At 40.2% G+C, this 24,321-nt stretch overlaps 1 protein-coding gene across 1 annotated transcript in view; it reads left to right on the top strand.

Moving 5' to 3' along the window:
• Positions 1 to 1,685: 1,685 nt before the first annotated feature.
• The window catches only part of ARHGEF38 (Rho guanine nucleotide exchange factor 38), a 154,369-nt gene continuing 131,733 nt past the window's right edge, over positions 1,686 to 24,321 (top strand). The window contains exon 1 of the mRNA XM_019927755.3: positions 1,686 to 1,901. Coding sequence (XP_019783314.1) covers positions 1,706 to 1,901 — 196 coding nt within the window. The 5' untranslated portion in view covers positions 1,686 to 1,705. The remainder of the gene's footprint in view (positions 1,902 to 24,321) is intronic.

Here is a 24,321-nt window from a genome sequence, read left to right as displayed (position 1 = left end):
TCTAACCGTAACCCCATATTTCCCATAAGTCCTGTAGTTTTAATTGCACAATTTTGCAGTAGTACTATATTTAAGAGTATATGTCTGTTATTAACCAGGCAAATACACACAAACATATCATATACATATATGTATATATAATATTAGAATACAATTGAGACATTTTTAATGTGAATCAAAAAAGCTGATTTTACATCTTCGCAGAGAATGTGCCTTGAAAAGCATTTATTAAATGTATTTGGGAGGGCTTGTTAAAAAAAAGAGACTATCAATTATATTAAATACAAGCCATTCAATATGCCAAGCTATATATAGATGTCTCTATAGTGGGTGAAGATTTGTCATTTATCTTCTAAGATAATTATGCAAATTGTATTCAGCCCACACATCCTGAGTTGGAAAAATGGTTTTTCCCTCTTTTCCCTCATTTATAAACCTTGTCTAACAAGAGTTAACCATGATTCAGAGTGGACAGCACAAAGCTAGATTTTGGCAGTCCCACTGCAATAAAAAAGAATCTATTTTCCTCCTCAGGGTCTCTCTTTTCTTTAACGAGGGCATACAAAACACTTGACATATTCCCAGAGCTTCTGAGAATTTTCCTCTTGAGAAATCTCAGTAAATACGAGGAAAACAACTTCAAAAAAACTAATGAAAGGCCTGTCACTATTTGCCTTTCTACACTCCTCCCCACCCCCCAGGCCTTTCCACTGTCTAGTGTCTCTTCTCAGTTTCAAACATTTTCCCTCCTCTTATTTTCCTAAGGTGAGCTGCCTTTCTCGGACACTCCATCTGCGAGAGGGTCGGGAAAAGATCTTACAGAAATCACACCCTGGCCCAGTGCTTATTTTCCCAAGGATCAGGACCCAGAAGGACGGGGTTGGGACTGAAAAGACTAATTTCAGGCTAGGGCAGCACGTGGAGAGCAAGAAATCGGAAAGGCTCTAGACCTTTCCCTCCTCTGGCTCCTGCAGCCGAACCCCTCTCCAGTGCAAACCCTTGTTTCCTCAGGAATGCGGATCAGGGTTGGGCAAGTACGTTTTTAGCAAATAATCTCTGAATGTTCGGTGTTTAAAGGCGGAAGCACGACTTTGAGGGCGCACAGTAATCCTTAAAAAACGATCCTGTCCCCACTGTTGTGATGCAGATGCAAATTCTCATGGCTCCACACTAGCTCCGCGGTCACGTGTGGGTGACTCTAGCTGAGAGTCACCCCCGAGCCCCTTCTGGCTCGGGGCAGCAGAACCGCATCGCAGTGTCCCAGCGCACCTGTACACACCCAGCGGCCCACACTGAACACATAAGCCGCTGGGTACACACACGCGCGCTTCCCCTCCTCCCGCCTCACCTTGTTCGCTATCCTTTCCCCGGACTCCCAGCCCTCGGCCCACACAATGGGATGTTTGTTTGCTTCAGCAGCATGTTGCAGCGCAGTCCCTGCTTTGCCTAGCTCGGTTCGGCAGGTCTCTCAGGTAACAGGTGGCAGCTTCCCCTGTTGGATTCTAGGTATAAAAAAGAATGACCTCATAGGGGTGGAGCCCTGGGACTCCGTGGAGGGCAGTCACAGCTAGGTAACCCTGGAGTGAAGCCGGTTGGTTAGAAGGGGGCAGTTAAGCTCCTCAGGCTGGCGGCTTTAACATTTACCCTGAGGCCCCTTAGCAGCCAGCCATTGCCCGCTGGCCCCTAGAGCTGGTCTCTGCCTCCCATGGAGCCCAAAGAAGCCCCCGGGAAAGAAACTATGGGCACCAGGAAAAAGAGCCTGCCCTTCCCGAGGCCCAGGCTCTATATGCTGGAGAGAAGGAAGACTGACCCTGTGGTTGAGAGCAGTGTTCCTGGGGACTTCTCTGGTACCTTGACGAGGAGCCAGTCTCACAGGACCGAGTACAACCAGAAATTACAAGGTAACCTACAAGAAACCCATGGCCTTGGTTCCTGCACTCCCAGCTCTTTTCCTCTTACTCTTGCACTTGCAAAGGAAGCAATTAAGGCAGAGGAGAAAATCAAACATTACCTTCCTCTATAAGGAGGAAAGTAAGAAAATAAGAAAATGAAAGTAATTCACAAGTTGTAGGAGAAATTTATTATGTCCTTCCATAGTTTAAAAGCCAGTTCTGGGGCTTCCCTGGTGGCGCAGTGTTTGGGAGTCCACCTGCTGATGCAGGGGACACGGGTTCGTGCCCCGGTCCACGAGGATCCCACATGCCGCGGAGCGGCTGGGCCCGTGAGCCATGGCCGCTGAGCCTGCGCATCCGGAGCCTGTGCTCCGCAACGGGAGAGGCCACAACAGTGAGAGGCCCGTGTACCGGGAAAAAAAACACAAAAAAAATAACCAAAAAAAAAACAACCAAAAAAGCCAATTCTGAATTATTCTTAATATTGTCATGTCTTTTTTTTCCTGCTACATCCCTCTTTTCTTCTCCCTCCTGCACCCAATTTAAGACGTGGGAAGCACTAGAAAGCAAATGATTTAGAAACCTACAAAAGATAGTTTATCTCAATAGACAGGTGTGAGATGTCACACCAGGAGATCTATCTAGGTAATTGTACTGAACTGTGATTGTGGTTATATTAAATAGGGGCCTGAAACTACAATTATGTCTGGGAAAATAAGGGATGTTATAGTCATCGGATAGTATAATAGGATTTCTTGAAAATCACATAGGTGTTCATTCCTTTAGAGTGAATCGAATAACATGCAAATATGGTAAGAGACGTTTAGCACGCTTAGATTGAATGACCGCTGAGGAAATAACTTCAGTTATTTTGTGATGGTCATAAGATAATTGGCACAGTTAGTATAACATGTCCTGTCTCAGGCCCTGAATTGCTCTCCCTTCCCATCCACCCTCTCTTTTACTTCTCCCTTTCTCTCAAAGGTCATTTGGTCTAGTAAACATCATTTTGATGTGGATGCTGTGCGACGTTTTAAGTAGCCACTGCAGTACCTGTTATGTGATCCCCCAGAACCTGTCTCTCCCACTTTGAGGCACACTGTGTTTAAGCTCTCATAATCCTACCATGAGCTGTCATTCCGGATTGAAAAACTACAATGAGGCTAGAGCGACCAATGAGACAAGCTTGTAATTAGAAGGTCTCTTTCCTCAAAAAATGTGCGTGGACTTAGTGATGCAAATTAATTAAATTAAGTAAGTTAAATGCATTTAAATTAAATCTTTAAAGCTTCCTACTATGAGTTAATGCTTTTAAAAAATCCTGATAGCTCAGGATTAAAATGCAAAGTCAAGTCTTGTCCTTAAAGATGGTTTTTTTTTTTTTAATGGGGAAGGGGTACTATTTGAGCTTTGAAATTAATTTTCTCAAGACCATGTATGAACTGGAAAAAATGCAAATTTTAAAGTCACGTATATTTGGTTTCCAATCCTGGCTCTTCAGTTTACTACCTATAAGACTGAGCAAATCACTTAAAATTTCTGAGCTTCTGTTTCTCTATCTGTGAAAATAGGATAATGATACTTACCACACAGTGTTATTGGGAGAATGAAATTAGATAAGTACATGAAACACCTAGAATATTGGCTGACACATGGCATGTGCTCCATAAATAGTAGCTATTTTTAATTTTAGGAATGATGGGTACCATAATGTTAGAACAGGACTTGCCTTGTGTTAGCCCAAATTTACTAATCTACTAATCTGTTTCAACTCTTTTCTGTCTTTTGATGAAGAGACCACAAATAAGGAATTCAGGAAAAGCCTACTGCTTTTTCCCTAATAACATGTTTCTTCTTTCCGAGGTTCACTAATTCAGCATCTTTTTGATCCAGATTTTCCATTAGTAAAATAAAAATGGGAATACTTTTTGCTATTCTCTTCCTAAACTTAGCTTAAAAAAAAAATAAGTCTGTGACCACAGAATACAGTAGATATTTGTTGGTTACTTTGCAGAAGACTTCAGCCTTCTTATGTACTCCGCTGGATTTGTGGTTTTCCTGTGCTCTGTTGGATCCTGTCTCTGAAGGTGGAAGGAAAGACGTAGGAGTTAATCTATGGTCCTAGACCTGACTGTGCTGGAGAAAAATCATCAGGGAGCGTAGAGGAGCACATCAGAGCTGTAAAGATAGGCTGACCTCCTGATAAGTAACATTTTAAAGATGTAACTCTTAATAAAGTCCAAGGCTGATACCTAATGCCTAATAGAGCTTTTAGTATGATTCTTCTGTAACTGGTGTGGCAACAATAGAAGGCATTTTTTCATTAATGTTGGAAGCAATCAGTTCTGTGGTTTGCACTCTCTCATCTGTACTCTACCCTTTATCATGCAGATGAGTCCTAAATCACCTTAAGAGGTTCTTTATTATTGCAATGCCAAGAGTTTTTCCTCTGCCTACCTTGGAACTGGCAGTTCCCTGGGAGGCACTGAATAAAGACCTGAGCTAGTTAGAGCCCTCAGACAGATGGCCCCGAAGCAAAGCCATCGTGAGGTCACAGTGTGCTTTCCAATACTGGAATGCAGCCTCAAATTATTTAGTTGGTTGTCCTTCAGTGCTGTGTTGCTATCTGAGTAATACAATTTACTGTTCTGTCTCTGGAAGCAAGTTCTCTAGGATTCTGGGAAATGTTACATCGTTCTTCGGTGTCCCTGGGCTCACCTCTTAACTATACAGTTTATCCGTTTCATTCAATTTCTGACTGATGTCGCTTTAGTAGTGTGAATCCTAAGCTGTAATATTTTTTAAATGGTACAGGGGGTGAGAGCTACTAAATTAAACAATAGAACATGATTCTAATGAGATTATCATAAAATCTTTGTAAAAGATTGTGATCACATCCATGTAGTCATTCCTACTAAGCCTCAAGTTGCACAATGATAGTTCAATGCTAGCTACAGTTAGTGGCATCCTTATTCCTTCAACAGGTTTGTTCAGTTAATTGGCGTTTATTGAATATGTTATACGGTGTGCAAAAAACAGAATATGTGCCAGGAATAACAACTACAAAATCATTAAGAAAAAGTGTCTGACCTTTACTCCAAAGGGGCTTGAAGTCTCGTAGGGAAAGATAAGACAGGTAAATAAATACAATAAAGGTGCAGGCGAGAGGTAGACATGGGATCAGGGCATCCGCAGAAGGAGGAAATGGTCTATTCGGGATTGGGCGGAGAGGTTGTCAGAAAACATTGTCATTCAGAGAAGATAAGTGGGGATGGGGTGGAGGTGCAGAATGGGGAGAGAAGGGTATTTTAACATCTTCACTGGGCTTATCTCTGTCTGAAATTATGTTGTTTGTTTCCTTATTTATTGTCTATTATCGACCCATTTCCCCTCCCATCTCTCACGCCCCCCCCCCCCCCCCCCGCCAGTCCATGAAAGGCACCCTATCTTTCTCGTTAACTGTTCCATCTTTGCCCTTGGAATCGTGGCCAGCACACATGAATAGGATTAGTGCCCTCATAAAACACGAGAGATCTTGTTCCCTCCCTCTCTGCTCCCTGCCATGTGAGGATTTGAAAAGTCCGACATCTGTCCACCAGGAAGGGGGTCCTTACCAGCACCTTGAACTTTGATCTTGGACTTCTCAACTGCAAAAACTGTGAAAAACAAATGTTTGTTGTTTAAGCCACCCCATTTATGGTATTTTTGTAACAGCAGCCCAAATCGACTAAGATAGTTGGTCAGTTACTTTTATCCTCTGTGGCCACGCTAAGCTTCTGGTTAATTTTTTGGCCAGTGCATAGTTTTGCTAGTATCAGGTGAAAGAGTGAGAGTGGGTGGGTTAAATGTCCTCACAGCTGCAGATAACACAACAACAAAAAAATCACATCTCCAATTCATGTTAGGTCTGCGATGTTTTCTTTTTCACAAAGGCTATCATATCATTTTCATTATAAAAGGATTGATTGGTTGTTTTTATGAAATCCTGAAATGTTCTCACTATGGTGACAATAAATGAGCCACTCTCCTGCATGGACTTTATACAGAATAAGATATTTTGCAGTATGAGGACAAATGGCTCAAAGACTAAGTTAGACTTGGTCAGATTATGGGAACAGTTAATTTGTAATGATTTTTTTTTTTTTGGTACACGGGCCTGTCACTGTTGTGGCCTCTCGCGTTGCGGAGCACAGGCTCCAGACGCGCAGGCTCAGCAGCCATGGCTCACGGGCCCAGCCGCTCCGCAGCATGTGGGATCTTCCCGGACCGGGGCACGAACCCCTGTCCCCTGCATCGGCAGGCAGACTCTCAACCATTGCGCCTCCAGGGAAGCCCAATTTGTAATGATTTTTAAGAATACAAACTAACCTGTAAGTGAGGAGGATGAGCTGTTAACACTGGAAGATTTGGTGATTTTTGTTCAAGGGGTAATGAAGGGTGGAATAAAAGTAATTGTCCAGCTGTTCGTGCATGGTTCTCTCCTGGTGCTATGAGTCCTTTTTGTTCCTGCCTGTTCTTTGAGTACTGTAAAAGTAACTCCTTCCCCTTTACCTGCCTTTAGTGAAATGGGAAGTATTTGGATCAGCAATGTGACTGTTAACAGTGTAACGCACTGTTAAAGCTAAGTAACTTCTCTCTCGTTGCATGCATAGAAACCCAAAAGAAGCATGATATTTTACTTTCTTTCTTTTCCAGTAAAGGTATTTTGCAGTTTTTAGAGGACACATTGGATCAAATAAAGTGAGTCCCAGAAATCAAGAAAGTTTGAGCTATTCCACTACTACCACATTGTGATGGGAAAATTTATTCCTTCCATATTTAACTGATGTACCTCTAGATATAACTTTTTTAAAGGTAGCAAACACAGCTTCTAATTCTATTTTTTGTCCACAAAAATGATGGGTTTATCAAAGCACAAGATGAGAAATCAAGAGGGAGGGATGAGCTAATGGAAGAAAGGAAGGAGAGGAAGAGGGAGAGAGAAAATTCAGATGTGCTAAGCACAGATAGAAACGAAACTTAAAATAGTGATATAGTTGGGGAAAAGATGAGTGAGAGAAAAGTACTCAAGCTACATTCATCTTTGCTTCTGTTGATACAGGAAAAGGGAAAACGGTCTTTTTATAGAATTACTTTTTCTTGATACCCTAATCATATTAACTTCAGTGTTTTTGTGGGTACTGATTTCCTGGTGATGGTGGATTATTGGAAGAATTGCTAAACGTGTCAGCAGTATCACCCTGAGCACCAGGCAAGACTTGGCTTCAGGTGGAGCTTTAGAGCGCCCCCCTGTGGCCCCCTCTCCACCAAGCAGGTGAGGAGTCCTTGGGGCCAAGGTTCCTGGCTGCCTGGGATCCTTAACCTCATTTCTAGACTAAGTTCAGGGCATCTGGGACCATGGAATTTTCTGTTCAACTGGTCCTAATCACTGCCACCAAGGCCTGATGGGACCTCTTCCCAATCCCTTTCTCCTTAGGACAGACTGTGGTCGCCACACCCTTTGGCTCCAGGGCCAGTCGGTTTTGGAGGTCTGTCTGGAACTCGATCATGCTGGAGTGTTCACTCCATGCTTACCAGGCCCTTTGTGGGTGGAGGAGCTGGTAGAGGGAAGGGTAGGGATACAGGCCTCATGACTGGGGAGAGGGATTGTGCCCAGGGCCTCCTGCTAAATTTTGGCATGAAACTCCGAGGGACCTGAGAGATCTAATCTTGAACTTGGCCTTCCAGATTGTTATGAAGGTATATTTATTCAAGATGGAAGGATATAACATATTTTATTTAACAGTTTGCCAGCTTGACTTACAACTTTTAAATATGTAGATAAGGTTTGCAGCCTCCGTTTGTACACTTGCTCCAGGCCCAAAAAGGAGGCTACTTATGACTGTTATCTACATTCAGGATATAGCTTTCTTATTATACTAGGTTGTGGAAAGAGGAAAGGAAGGGAAGCGGAGGGAAGGAAAGACATCGTGACTGTCATCCGCCAGAAGCTGTGTCAGCCAGGGGCTTTCACACATTGTTATTTGATCCCAACACCTTTTCAGTTGGGGTTTTATAGTTGAAAAAGTAGGTATATAAAGGAGAAATGACTTTCCCTCTACCCTCCTACATTCAATAGCTGGGCCTATGAACTAAACAAACAATAGGCAGCTTAACAGGAGAAAAAGTATACGAGGGTATTCATTTTGAATGTTTCATGCCCGTGAGCATCACAGGAAAACAGAAGTGAATAACTCAAAAAAGGTTAGGATTAGAGAGCTTATATACTATCTTAATAGGGGAAGGAGAGGAGAAATGTAGGCCACTTAGGGGAGAGTAAATAATTTTAGGAAAGATGAATGGGCCCTTAGAAGAACCACAGGGATACGAAATAGTTGGTGACAAAGTCTGTCTGGCTGTGATGTCACTTCTAGTCTCCTGTCCTGTGAGAGGAGTCGGCGTCCCCTGGTTGACAGTTGAGCTCCTTTCGGAGGATCTGTCTCTAGGCAGATAAGGGAGTGCAGAGAAAGCCTCTCCCTGCATTTGCTGCTTTTCAAGTGCTTTCAGCTCAAAATGATCAATGTACCAAAGTAACAAATTTGGGGGTGGCATGTCCTAAACTCCTTCAGGTGGTAGAGCTTGGATTTGATCACAGGTGCTTTAAATATCTGCAAAATTAAATGCAACTCTTTCATTGACTTAGTAGGTATTTTATCTGTAGGGTATATTAGTAATGAGAAGTCAAAGCGCTTTGAGGGTTGCAGTACATGTTTTGTGATGTGATGACATTCCTCTGCTACTGTGATAAAACTCGACCTGCTAAATTTTTTACTTTGGAATTCATGTTCTTTCTCTGGCATTATTGTGACATGCCTCTGCTGGTGTGTTGTTGCTGTTTGATAAATGCTATCTTTTGATTTAATTGTCAGGAAACAAAATTACAAAGTTAGGTTAAGCAAAGCTGCCCTATTGCAATAGCTTAATCATCTCCATTTCCCACTTCCTTGGATATCTTGACACTATTTCCTTAATTTTATGCCTGTTTCATTTATTGGCATCTCAATAAAACTTAACATGCATCCACAAAACTGAAAACCCTATTTTATAGCAATCGGTGGTGGTGATGGTGGTGTATACATTTGCAAATGAGAAGAATGGAATTATATACTGGAAACAAGTAGTTCTTTACCTAGGTAGGAGATATTTCAATAGAATTCTATGAAGTCAGCCTAAATTGTGAGTCTTAAATGCAGCAGGAAAATAGAGTGTTATGATTAAAGCCTTTGTCCCAGGTTGTTCTGAACAATTTTTTTCTTGATTAATGAGTCAGAGAAGAAATGAATACTCTGTGATACCTGGACTGAGGCCCTTGAGAGCAAATATAATCTTGACTGTCTGACATCCAGCTCTTACGTAAAGAAGAAAACCTAAAGGTCACGTCACCTAGCTGCTGCTCTAAGCACGCTGAGCCATTGTACCCCTCACAGAACTTGTCTTTCCTGAATGCTTTTCAATGTTAGGTCTCCAGTGTCACTATAAAAGTTGGCACAGATTTCTGCTTCTGTCTTTGTTGTGAAATAGTTGATGAAGACATTGTTTACTTCTCTCAGTGCCATCCAGTTTTATTCAAGGAAAAACTTTGGCTCTTCTTAAGAATTAGAATATGCCCCCTTTCCAGATAAAAACAAGCAATTTAGTGTATATATTTAGCTGCCTGAAACTTAGAGTCAGTTTTGTACCTAATGCCTCGCCTTTTATTAGCTACTTCCCTCCCACCCCCAAATTTTTTCCTCCAAATATCTGCAAGTATGCATTCTCATCACTGAGATCTCTGCTCACCTTCTGGGAGAGTCCTTCCTGACCATTCTACCTACAGCAGTGTAGAAGAGGAAAGACTTTCTCTTTCTCCTCTTAGGTTCTGTGGCTGGGACATGTGAGTAGAACCTACAAAAGACAGAATAACAGGAGAAAAAGCATGCACATTTTATTTGATGTTACTATTTGTACATGGCACAGAGGGTTTCATAGAAAGAAGCAAGAATCCCAAAGCAGTTAGACCCAGGGGCTTATATATCATTTTAACAAAGAGTGATAACTTGTGGAAATGTGGCAAGACAAAGGAAAAGGGGGTTTGAGCTAAGGGTATTAAACTGTGGGGAAGTGAACAGGAAACATATGGTGGAAACTAATGGAATATAAGTGTTATTTCAGTAAGATCTGTTGGTACAGACTCATCTTAATGTCAACTCCCCATCTCCAGTGATAAGAATTCTCTCCTCTTCCTGACACAGGGAGGGCAGAGAGCTCTTCCTGAACCCGCTGCTTCTCAATTGCCTTCAGTTCAAAGTAATCAACATGCCAGAGAGGTATATTTTGGGATGGTATTTTCTAATGCCTTTCAGTGACCTTCATACTACCTGTTGCTCTCTGGAATTATGCTTTTCTGTTCTATTTTGCCCCTCTCTTCCACTTGAACATAATTTTCCTTGGGAGTAGAGAGTTAGTCTTATTTTAACACTTAAGCAGTGCCTGGTATATGGTAGATGCTCAGCTCAAAGACTACTTACTCAATGATTTAAAATGATTCCATGACTCATTATAATTATATTGATCCGTATCATTGGTATATTGGCTTTTACAATTCTGCCATTCCCATTTCCCCACTATTTAATTGGAGTCAATTTTTGAGTTAACTCCTCTAACTTCTTTTTCTGTAAAAATAGAGAATATAAATAAATAAACTTAACTAAAGAAGAAAATAGAGTTCCTTGACCAAAGAAAATGAAATCTCAGTTTTAAGGAATTTATCCAACAAGCATTTATCCAACAAGTTAATACGTGGTTAATACCAACTAGATCCTGAGAATATAAAAGTAACCAGAAGTGAACCCAGCCTATGGAGTGAGACAGGCAGTGAACCAATGATTGTAGCAATAAGTGCCTGAGGTAAGGCTGCAGTTTGTGTTCCTGGGTTGTAGATTCTGAGGTGGAAATTTGGGTGCAGGAGGTTTATTAGGGAATGTTCTTATGATCACCACCTGGGCAAGAGAAGGGACAGGCAGAAGATAGGGAGAAAGAGAGAGAGCTTGAGCTGTGATCTGGTCTCAGTGAAAGCCTTAGCCAACTCTAAGGCAAGTTCTGAAGATGAGATGATCCTTTGGACTTGTCACAGTGCTGTGAAGAACCTGGGCCCTTATATCATCACCCTTCAGGTTACTGGATGGGGCCATCTTGGAAAGGGAGAATGACCTGAGAGGTGCTCTCATCTGAGATAATTCCTGAAAAGGAGCTGTCTGCTGGTGACATTCCCAGCAGTGGGGCAAGAAGTCCTTTTTTTCCTGAAGGGGAACTGGTCAGCTCATCACAGCACTGACCCGAAATTAGTGGTTATTAATATATTAGAGACACAAGTAAATCAATATAGGGATTGTGATGAGAAAGAGCTTAATTGGACCTCTAAAATGTCAAAATAAGAGACACTGAAATCTGAATCTTGAAATCCAGTTTGTATTTTTTCTGGGAGGAAGAGGGCATTCCAGAAAGAGGGATTAAACATGTCCTAGTGCATGGAACAAGGTAATAAAATTGGTTTTCCTGTCTGGGGTTCATAGCTGAAAAAGATGACACCAATACAACTAGCATCTGTACTAGGCATGTGGGTACATTACATCATTTCTTAACAACTTTGCTAAGAAGTTATTGTCAAATATTTATAGATAATAAAATTAAGGTTACAAGAGGTGTAGACACTTGCCCAGCGTTACGCAACTAGTAAGCGGTAACGTCAGAGTTATACCGAGGTCTACTTGACTCCAAGGTCCATGCTTTTTCAACCACTATGCAATCTCTGTTGTTCTAACCCCAGATTTTAGTAGTACCTCTTTTGTGGTTTGTTGTTAAGGAATAGGCTGACTTTGATACAATTTTGAACAATACTCCAAAACATCAAGATACCCTTAAATTCTACCAGCACATTCACCTGCAATCTTAAAATCAACAGTGACCGGTAAGTGCTTTCCAGTAGCTGTGTTATTTTATGGTTTTCAACAAAATGTTTCATGTGGAATGAAGTTAGAATGATATGCAATTACAATGAATGAGAGGTACACTTAGATTCACTAGAATATTCCACTCTAAAAATACAAACCTAATGATTTGAATTATCTAGTCTTTGAAACCTGCCCCTCCTCACTAACTACAGAGCACACAGCAGGAGGAGAATGTCTGATGGAAAGCTGGGTCACAGTGTCAAACTATATTGCTCCTCTGCTTAATATTCCGCAATGCTTTTCCATGTTCTCTAGCAGTAGTGTCCAAACAGAGGTACAGGCAGCCCAGAGAGGGGTTTCAAGAAAACTCATTATGAAAGAAAAAAATAAGTTAATCTTTTAGTCTTATCCTTTGACAATATCTATTTTGTGTATTCTTTATCATGTATGTGATACATTAATACTACCCATGCATTGGAGGTGCGTCCTCAAAACAGTTTAACTGACCCATGAACAAAACAGTTTGGGATGAAATTTTGACACATGCTACAACAGGATGAATCTTGAAGACATGATGCTAAGTGAAATAAGCCAGACACAAAAGTACAAGTATTATATGATTCCACTTAAAAGAGGTACCTGGGATAGTCAAATACATAGAGACAAAAAGTAGAATGGTGGTTGCCAGAGGCTTGGGGGAAAGGAGAGTAGGGAGTTAGTGTTTAACAGGTCCAGAGTTTCAGTTTGGGAAGATGAAAAAGTTCTGGAGATGGATGGTGGTGATGGTTGCACAACAATGTGAATGTACTTAAAGCTGAATTGTGCACTTAAAGATAGTTAACATGGTAAATTTTATGTTCTGCACATTTTACCATGATAAAAAAATTAATAAAGTTGGAGACCCCATGTTATAACATTAAAATGGGTATAAGGCCTCTCACACCATGTCTCTATCTTTCCATGTCTGGCCTGAGGGACAGTTTTACTTCAGATTGTCTTGCCTTGACACCTGCTGTTTCCTCAGCCTGGAGTGTTCTCCCTCATCTTGGTTGTTTTATAACCCCCTATTTACCTTTTCAATTCTATCGTTCTGTCGTTACACCCAAAATATATTTGAGTGTCCCATCCTGTATACATTTCTCATATTCGTTATTCACATGCCAACGTCTCTTACATTTGGTTGAACTTCTTGAGGACAGGAGCATTGGTATCGTCAGCAGCTAGGGAAAGGATGGCCTGTACTTAATAATCCTGTTTGTTATGTAAATGAGTGGGTAAATGAATGAATGAATGAACAATAAATGGATGGTGTGGCAGTTGTCCAGTGAACATCCAGAATGGATACAGGAGGCCCTTCTCCATGGTGGGCTCCCTGGAAGCCAGGTCCAAATCACATCACTGACTTCAGGGTCACAGGTCCTGGTTATGGATCTAGCTCAGATGATGGAATTATTTATTAATTTTTATCATACCGCATATTTATCTTCTTCATATTGTGTTTTCTTGGTCACCCTTTACAATTCTGTTCTCATTAGCAAGGGCATACAAAAATCAGACTTACCTCATGCTGGAGGATGTATATGTTATCTCTTGAAATGTAATCTTACATTTTTATAACCAGATTTAGGTAAAGAAATTAAATTATTTTCATTCTGGGCTAAGTGAAGATTCTGAGTGATTTCCTCCTTTTTTTTTTTTGCGATACGCGGGCCTCTTACTGTTGTGGCCTCTCCCGTTGGGGAGCACAGGCTCCGGACGCGCAGGCTCAGCGGCCACGGCTCACGGGCCTAGCCACTCCGTGGCATGTGGGATCTTCCCAGACCGGGGCATGAACCCATGTCCCCTGCATTGGCAGGCACACTCTTAACCACTGCACCACCAGGGAAGCCCCTACAAATTGAAGTTTTGTGGCAACCTTGTGTCAAGCTAGTCTATTGGCTAGTCTATTGGAAGCTAGTCTATTGGGAAAAAAATGCATTTTTTTCAATAGCATTTGCTGACTTCGTGTCTCTGTATCACATTTTGGCAATTCTCACAAAGTAAATTATAATACTTTTTCATTATTCATTTGTTATGGTGAGCTGTGATGTTACTATTGTAATTGTTTAGAGTGCCAGGAACTGCACCTATATAAGGTGGCAAGCAATCTATAAATGTTGTGTATTTTCTCACTGCTCCATCGACAGCCTGTTCCCCTGTCTCTTTCCCTCTCCTCAGGCTTCCCTAATCCCTGAGACACAAGGATGTTGAATTTAGGCCAGTTAATAACCTACAATGGCCTCTAAATGTTCAAGTGAAAGGAAGAGTCACACATCTCTCATGTTAAATCAAAAACTAGAAATGATTACGCTTGGTGAAGAAGGTATATCAAAAAAAACTAGGCCTCTTACACCAAGCAGTTAGCCAAGTTTTGAATGCAAAGGAAAAGTTTTTGAAGGAAATTAAAAGTGCTACACTAGTAAACACATGAATGACAAGCAAGTGAAACAGCCTTAATGCTGAGATGGAGAAAGTTGTAGTGGTTTGGATAGAAGATCAAAACAGCCACAACATTCCCTTAAGCCAAAGCCTAATCAAGAGCAGGGCAGGGCTTCCCTGGTGGCGCAGTGGTTGAGAGTCCGCCTGCCGATGCAGGGGACATGGGTTCGTGCCCGGGTCCGGGAAGATCCCACATGCCGCAGAGCGGCTAGGCCCGTGAGCCACAGCCGCTGAGCCTGCGCGTCCGGAGCCTGTGCTCTGCAACGGGAGAGGCCACAACAGTGAGAGGCCCACATACCGCAAAAAAAATAAAAAGAAAGAAAGAGCAAGGCCCTAACTCTCTTCAATTCTGTGAATGCTGAGAGAGGTGAGGAAGCTGAAGAAGAAAAGTTGGAAACTAGCAGCGCTTGGTTAATGAGGTTTAAGGAAAAGTGCAAGGTGAAGCAGCACGTGCTGATGTAGAAGCTGAAGCAAGTTATCTAGAAGATCTAGTTAAGATAATTAATGAAGGTGGCTACACTAAACAACAGATTTTCAATGCAGATGAAACAGCCTTCTATTGGAAGAAGATGCTATCTAGGACTTTCATAGCTAGAGAGGAGAAGTCAATGCCTGGCTTCAAAGCTTCAAAGGACAGGCTGACTTTCTTGTTAGGGGCTAATGTACCTGGTAGCTTTAAGTTGAAACCAATGTTCATTTACCGTTCCAAAAATCCTAGGGTCTCTAAGAATGATGCTCAGTTTACTCTTCCTATGTTCTATAAATGGAAAAGCAAAACCTGGATGACAGCACATTTGTTTACAACATGGTTTACTGAATATTTTAATCCCACTGTTGAGAACTATTGCTCAGAAAAAACATTTCTTTCAAAATATGACTGCACATTGACAAGGCACCTGGTCACCCAAGAGGTCAGATGGAGGTGTACAATGAGATTGATGTTGTTTTCATGCCTGCTAACATGACTTTCATTCTGCAGCACATGGATCAAGGTATAATTTTGACTTTCAAGTCTTATTATTTAAGAAATACATTTCATAAGGCTATAGCTGCCATCAATAGCAATTCCTCTGATGGATTTGGGCAAAGTAAATGGAAAACCTTCTGGAAACGATTCACCATTCTAGATGCCAGTAAGAACATTTGTGATTCATGGGAGGAAGTCAAAATATCAACACTAACAGGATTTTGGAAGGAGTTAGTTCCAACCCTCATGGATGACTTTGAGGGGTTTAAGACGTTAGCAGAGGAAGGAACTACAGAGGTGGTAGAAATAGCAAGATAACTAGAATTAGAAGTTGAGGTTGAAGATGCGACTAAATCGCTTCAATCTCATAATAAAACTTCAACAGATGAAGAGATGCTTCTTATGGCTGAGCAAAGAGAGTGGTTTATTGACATAGAAACTACTCTTGATGAAGATGCTGTGAAGATTGTTGAAATTAGCATAAAGGATTTAGAACATTACAAATGCTTAGTTGATAAATCAGTGGCAGGGTTGCAGAGATTAACTCCAATTTTGAAAGAAATTCTACAGTGGGTAAAATGCTATCAAACAGCCTTGCATGCTAAAGCGAAATCTTTCATAAAAGGAAGTGTCAAACAATGTGGCAACCTTCATCATTGTCTTATTTTAAGAAATTGCCAGGCCTGGTAGCAGTTTCCTTCAGAGCAGGTAGTGACTGTTCCTTGGGGAGCAAAGAAGAGGCCCAGGCTGTGTGGCCATGCTTGGGCATGCACAACCCAAAGTTCTTTGTTTAGAGTCGGTGATATTTTAAGACTGGAGGAAGACCCAGAGAAATTAAATGACTTACCCGGGGCCAGAGGGAAAGTAAAAAGGAAGCCTAGACTTGGCCCCAAGCTTCAAATAGAGTACGCTTGCCATTATATCACACTGACCCTCAGGCTTCTGGAGCAGTAAGATGGCAGAGTAGAAGGATATGAGCTCACCTCCTCTCATGAAAACACCAAAATCATAACTAACTGCTGAACAACCATCAACAGAAGAGACTTGAACCTACCAAAAATGATATTCTACACACAGAGACAAAGAGGAAGCCACAGTGAGATGGTAGCAGGGGCACTTTCACAATTTAATCAAATCCCATAAATGCTGAGTGGGTGACCCACAAACTGGAAAATAATTACATCACAGAGGGTCCCCCACAGGAGTGAGAGTTCTGAGCACCACGTCAGGCTCCTCAGCCTGGGGGTCTGGCACTGGGAAGAGGAACCCCCAGAACATTTGGCTTTCAAGGCCAACAGGGCTAAAGTGTAGGAGTTCCACAGAACTGGGGGAAGCAGAGACTCTATCCTTGGAGGGCGCACACAAGTTTTCACGTGCACTGGGACCAAGGGCAAAGCAGTGACTCCATAGGATCCTGGGCCAGACCTACCTGTGGGTCTTGGAGGGTCTCCTGGGGAGACAGGGGGTCAACTGTGGCTCACTGTGAGGGCAAGGACTGGTGGCAGATACCCCAGGGAATACTCATTGACATGAGCTGTCCTGGAGGTTGCCATTTTGGCACCAAGACCTGGCCCCACCCAACAGCCTGCAGGCTCCAGTGCTGGGATGCTTCAGGTCAAACAACTAACAGGGTGGGAACACAGCCCCACCCATCAGCAGACAGGTTACCTAAAGTCTTCCTGAATTAACAGCTGCCAATAAACACACTCCTTGACACAGCTCTGCCCACCAGAGGGACAAGATTCAGCTCCACCCACCAGTGAGCAGGTACCAGTCCCTCCCACCAGGAGCCTGCACAAATCCCCACACCAACCTCACCCACCAGGGGGCAGACACCAGAACCAAGAAGAATTACAATCCTGCAGCCTGAAGAATGGAGACCACAAACACAGAAAGATAGACAAAGTGAGACAGCAGAGAAATATGCTCCAGATGAAGGAACAAGATAAAATCCCAGAAGAACAACTAAGTGAAGTAGAGACAGGCAATCCGCCTGAAAAAGAGTTCAGAGTAATGATGATCCAAAATCTTGCTAAAAGAATGGAAGCACAAACCAAGAGGATATAAGAAATGTTTTATAAAGAGGTAGAAGATTTAAAGAACAAACAAACAGAGATGAACAATACAATACCTGAAATGAAAAATGCACTAGAAAGAATCAATAGCAGAATAAATGAGGCAGAAGAACGAATAAGTGAGCTGGAAGACAGATTGGTGGAAATCACTACTATGGAACAGAATAATGAAAAGAGATGAGGACAGTCTGAGACCTCTGGGACAACATTAAACACACCAACATTCACATTATAGAGGTCCAAGAAGAAGAAGAGAGAGGGAAAGGGCCTGAGAAAATATTTGAAGAGGTAATAGCCAGAAACTTCCCTAACATGGAAAGGAAACACTCTCTCAAGTCCAGTGAGTGCAGAGAGTCCCATATAGGATAAACCCAAGAAGGAATATAACAAGACACATGTTAATCAAACTGGCAAAAATTAAAGACAAAGAAAAAACTTTAAAAGCAGCAAAGGAAAAGCAACAAATAACATACAAGGGAATCCCCATAATGTTATCAGCTGATTTTTTAGCAGAAACTCTTCAGGCCAGAAGGGAGTGGCATGATATATTTCAAGTGATGAAAGGGAATAACCTACAACCAAAAATACTCTACCAGCAAGGCTCTCATTCAGATTCGACAGAGAAATCAAAATTTACACAAGCAAAGGCTAAGAGAATTCAGCAGCACCAAACCAGCTTCATACCAAATGCTAAAGGAATTTCTCTAGATGGAAAAGAAATGGCCACAACTAGAAGCAAAAAAATTACAAATGAGAAAGCTCACCAGTAAAGGCAGTCATACAGTAAAGGCAGGAAATCATCCACACACAAGTATGACATCAAAACCAGCAATTGTGAGAAAAGGAGAGTACAAATGCAGGATATTGGAAATGCATTTGAAATTAAGAGACCAGCAAACTAAACAATCTTGTATATAAATATAGACTGCTATATCAAAACCTCGTGGTAACCACAAACCAAAATTTACAATAGATACACACAAAAAAAAGAAAAACAATCCAAACACAACACTAAAAATAGTCATCAAATCACAAGAGAAGAGAACAAAAGAGGAAGGGAAGAAAAAAAGACCTATAAAACCAAATCCAAAACAATTAACAAAATGGCAATAAGAACATACATATTGATAATTACCTTAAACGTAAAAGGATTAAATGTTCCAACCAAGACATAGATTGGCTGAATGGATACAAAAACAAGATCTGTATATATGCTGTCTACAAGAGACCCACTTCAGATCTAGGGACAAACAGAGACTGAAAGTGAGGGGATTGAAAAAGTATTCCACGCAATGGAAATCAAAAGAAAGCTGGAGTAGCAATACTCATATCAGACAAAATAGACTCTAAAATAAGGACTATTACAAGAGACAAAGAAGGACACTACATAATGATCAAGGGAATCAACCCAAGAAAAAGATGTAACAATTGTAAATATATATGCACCTAAGATAGGAGCACCTCAATATATAAGGCAAATGTTAACAGCCATAAAAGGAGAAATTGATAGTAATACTATAATAGTGAGGGACTTTAACACCCCACTTACATCAATGGACAGCTGATCCAGACAGAAAATGAATAAGGAAACACAGGCCTGAAATTGCACATTAGATCAGATAGTCTTATTGATATTTATAGAGCATTCCATCCAAAAGCAGCAGAATACATATTCTTCTTAAGTGCACACAGAACATTCTCCAGGATGGATCACATGTTGGTTTATAAAGCAACCCTTGATAAATTTAAGGAAACCAAAATCACATCAAGCAACTTTTCTGATCACAATGCCATGAGATTAGAAATCAACTACAAGGAAAAACCCTGCAAAAAAAAACAAATATGTGGAGGCTAAATAATATGTTACTAAACAACCAATGGATCACTGAAAAAGTCAAAGAGGAAATTTTAAAAAATACCTAGAGACAAATGAAAATGAAAACACAACAATCCAAAACCTATGGGACGTAGCAAAAGCAGTTCTAAGAGGGAAGTTTATAGCAATACAATCTTACCTCAGGAAACAAGAAAAATCTCAAATAAACAACCTAACTTTATCCCTAAAGCAACTAGAGAAAGAAGAGCAAGCAAAACCCAAAGTTAGTAGAAGGAAAGAAATCATAAAGATCAGATCAGAAATAAATGAAAAAGAAATGAAGGAAACAATAGAAAAGGTCAATGAAACTAAAAGCTGGTTCTCTGAAAAGATAAGTAAAATTGATAAACCTTTAACAAGACTCATCAAGAAAAAAGGAAGTGGACTCAAATCAATAAAATTAGAAATGAAAAAGGAGAAGTTACAACTGACACCGCAGAGATGCAAAGGATCATACGAGACTACTACAAGTGACTATATGCCAATAAAAAGGACAACCTAGAAGAAATGGACAAAATCTTAGAAAGGTACTATCTCTCAGACTGAACCAGGAAGAAATAGAAAATATGAACAGACCTATCACAAGTACTGAAATTGAGACTGTGATTAAAAAACTCCCAACAAACAGAAGTCCAGGACCAGATGGCTTCACAGGCGAACTCTATCAAACATTTAGAGACAAGTTGACACCTATCCTCTGAAACTATTCCAAAAAATTGCAGAGGAAGGAATACCCCCAAACTCATTCTATGAGGCCACCATCACCCTGATACCAAAACCAGACAAAGATACTACAAAAAAAGAAAATTACAGGCCGATATCACTGATGAACATAGACACAAAAATCCTCAGCAAAATACTAGCAAACTGAATTCAACAATACATTGAAAGGATCACAGACCATGACCAAGTGGGATTTATCCCAGAGTGCAAGGATTTTTCAATATACGCAAATCAATCAGTGTGATACACCACATCAACAAATTGAAGAATAAAAACCATATGATCACCTCAATAGATGCAGAAAAAGCTTTTGACAAAAGTCAACATCAATTTATGACAAAAACTCTTGAGAAAGTGGGCATAAAGGAAACCTACTTCAACATAATAAAGGCCATATATGACAAACCCACAGCTAACATCATACTCAATGGTGAAAAGCTGAAAGCACTTCCTCTAAGATCAGAAACAAGACAAGGATGCCTACTCTCAACACTTTTATTCAACATAGTTTTGGGAGTCCTGACAGTGGCAATCAGAGAAGAAAAAGAAATGAAAGGAATCCAAATTGGAAAAGAAGAAGTTAAACTGTCACTGCTTGCAGATGACATGATACTATACACAGAAAAGCCTGAAGATGCTACCAGAAAGCTACTAGAACTCATCAGCTACTAGAACTCATCAGCTACTAGAACTCATCAAGTTGCAGGTTACAAAAGTAATACATGGAAATCTCTTACATTTCTATACATCAACAACATAAGATGAGAAATAGAAATTAAGGAAACAATCCCATTTACCATCTCATTAAGAAGAATAAAATACCTAGGAATAAACCTACCCAAGGAGCCAAAAGACCTGTACTCTGAAAACTATAAGATGCTGATGAAAGAAATCGAAGATGACAAATACAAATGGAAAGATATACCATGTTCTTGGATAGGAAGAACCAATATTGTCAAAATAACTACACTACCCAAGGCAATCTACAGATTCAATGCAATCTCTATCAAATAACCAATGGCATTTTTCACAGAACTAGAACAAAAAATTTTTCAATTTGTATGGAAACACAAAAGACCCTGAATAGCAAAAACAATCCTGAGAAAGAAAAACAGAGCTGGAGGAATCATGATCCCTGACTTCAGACTATTCTACAAAGCTACTAGTCATCAAAACAGTATGGTCCTGGCACAAAACAGAAATATAGACCAATGGAAGAGGATAGAAAGCCCAGAAATAAACCCATGCATCCATGGTCAATTTATCTATGACAAAGGAGGCAAGACCATACAATGGAGAAAAGATAGTCTCTTCAGTAAGTGGTGCTGGGAGAACTGGACAGCTACATGTAAAAGAATGAAATTAGAACACACCCTAATACCACAAACAAAAATAAACTCAAAATGGATTAAAGACCTAAATGTAAGACAGAATACTATAAAACTCTTAGAGGAAAGCATAGGCAGAACACTCCTTGATGTAATTGCAGGAAGATCTTTTTGGATCCACCTCCTAGAGTAATGAAAATAAAAATAAACAAATGGGACCTAATGAAACTGAAAAGCTTTTTCACAGCAAAGGAAATCATAAACAAAATGAAAAGACAACCCTCAGAATGGGAGAAAACATTTGCAAATGAAGCAACCAACAAGGGATTAATCTCCAAAATATACAAACAGCTCATGCGTCTCAATAGCAAAAAAACCAAACAACCCAATCAAAAAAGGGCAAAAGATCTATATAGACATTTCTCCTAAGAAGACAAACAGAAAGCTAAAAAGCACATGAAAAGATGTTCAAAATCACTAATTATTATAGAAATCCAAATCAAAACTACAATGAGGTATCACCTCTCACCAGCCAGAATGGCCATAATCAAAAAGTCTACAAGCAATAAATGCTGGAAAAAAAAAGAAAAGACACACACACACAAAAATAAATGCTGGAGAGGGTGTGGAGAAAAGAGAACCCTCTTGCACTCTTGGTGGGAATGTAAATTGATACAGCCACTATGGAGAACAGTATGGAGGTTCCTTAAAACAAGTAAATATATAGCTACCATATGATCCAACAATCCCACTCCTGGGCATATATCTGGACAAAACTCTAGTTTGAAAAGATACAGGCACCCCTATATTCATAGCAGCACTAGTTACAATAGTTACATGGAAGCAACCTAAATGTCCATTGACAGATGAATGGATAAAGATGTGGTACATACATATATAATGGAATATTACTCAGCCATAAAAAGAATGAAATAATGCCATTTGCAACAACGTGGATGGACCTAGAGATTATTATATTATACTAAGTGAAGTAAGTCAGACAGAGAAAGATAAATATCATATGATATGCTTATATGTGGAACATAAAAAAGTGATACAAAAGAACTTATTTACAAAACAGAAATAGACTCACAGACTTAGAAAACAAACTTATGGTTACCAAAGGGGAAAGGGGGTGGGGGAATAAATTGGGAGTTTGGGATCGACGTATCCACACTACTATACTTAAAATAGATACCCAACAAGGACCTGCTGTATAGCACAGCATACTCAATATTTTGTAATAACCTATAAGGGAAAAGAATCTGAAAAAGTAGATATATATATATATGTATGTATAACTGAATGAGTTTGCTGTATGCCTGAAACTAGCATGACATTGTAAATCAACTATAGTCCAATAAAAAATAAATTTTAAAAAAGGAATGTTTTAAAATTCCAGTCTTCAGCAACCACCACCCTGATCTGTCAGCAGCTACCAACATCAAGGCAAGACCATCCACAGCAAAAAGATTATGACCCACTGAAGGCTCAGATGATGATCAGCATTTTTTAGCAATAAAGTATTTTAAAATTATGATATGTACCTTTTTTAGACATAATGCTATTGCACACATAAGAAACTATAGCATAACATAAACATAACTTTTATATGCACTGGGAAATGAAAAAATTCATGACTACCTTTACTGCAGTGGTCTGGAACTGAACCTGCAATGTCACTGAGGTATGCCTGTATACATATATAATGCTGCACTGATCACTGCTTTGTATATTCTGCTTGGAACCTGTGGCCTGCAATAATTAAGTTGAATTAAAAGAGTCTGTTTCAATTGGTTGTGAAGAAAGGCAACCTTCTCATTTGTCTAAAATATTTACAAATTGGAGAATGGTGTACTCTATATCTAAACCAGCATAAAGATTTTAGCAATAAAAAGAGAGGAAAAAAGCAATGACACCCATGATTTGTCCACAAATTACCTTAAAATTATCTTTATCCCCAATTCATGCATGCTTAGCACACATATAGTTTTTTAAAAAGGCAAGATGGGATTAGTCCCCACTCCCAGACCTTATTTCCTTCTTTCCAGGGTTCTGCTCAAAAGTCCCCTTATTAGTGAGGCTTTCTCTGACTTCCCTCTATGCCGGAATAACCACTACCCACCAGCTGGTTTATTTTCTTTCATAGTGCCTTACCACGTTCTGGCATGCTATATATTTCTTCATTAATTGTTTTTTTGTTTCTCTTCCATCGCTAAAATGTTCCATAAGAGATGATGTTTCTCTCAGTTTTTTCATTGCTGTATTGACATTACCTACAAAACGATTTCTCAACATTTGCACTACTTACATTTTGGGCTAGATAATTCTTTGTGGCAGGGTGTTGTCCTTTGCATTGTAGAATATGAGCAGCATCCCTCACCTCTACCCACTAGATGCCAATAGCACCCTCATCCCCTAATTGTGACAACCATAAATGACTCCAAACATTATCAAACATCCCAGGCAGGCGGCAGGGGGGAGGCAAAATTTGGGATTGAAAACCACTGATCTAAAACAGTGCCTGGCACAATGGGCACTAAATAAATATTTGTTGAATGAACAAACAAATGGATAAAATCAGTATATCTCATCCAGTCAAAAGTTTTCCTTCTCGGCAATAGAACAATTACAACAGAAAAATTAAATACAGAGAGGACTTTCCCAAGTAAAGTTCCGTTTCTATTCAGGGCTTAAAATTTGTCCTTTTACTTGTGTTCTCCTGCTAAAGACTTTAAATAAAGACATTTCCAGAAAGTACCCATTTATTTAGCTTCTAATTGTTTTGGCTGCCCTATGCGGATCACCAAAGGAGCCTATAAATTCAAACCAATGCCACTTAAGCATTTTCCAAGACAGGTAAGTTTTGTTGAGTTCCCTTTTGAAATCCACTTCTCTACTGTCCATAGCAATTAGCAGTCAGAGGAAATAAATCACATGCCCTTCGAATGAGGATACAATATTTCCCTGCCCCAATGTTTGAGCTTTCAAATTCAGAGCAGGGGAGAGTCTAC

This window comes from Tursiops truncatus, chromosome 5 (genome assembly GCF_011762595.2).
Source record: "Tursiops truncatus isolate mTurTru1 chromosome 5, mTurTru1.mat.Y, whole genome shotgun sequence".
Lineage (NCBI taxonomy): Eukaryota > Metazoa > Chordata > Mammalia > Artiodactyla > Delphinidae > Tursiops > Tursiops truncatus.
The sequence above is the reverse complement of the archived record's forward strand: the minus strand, read 5'-3'. Positions and strand labels throughout refer to the sequence as shown.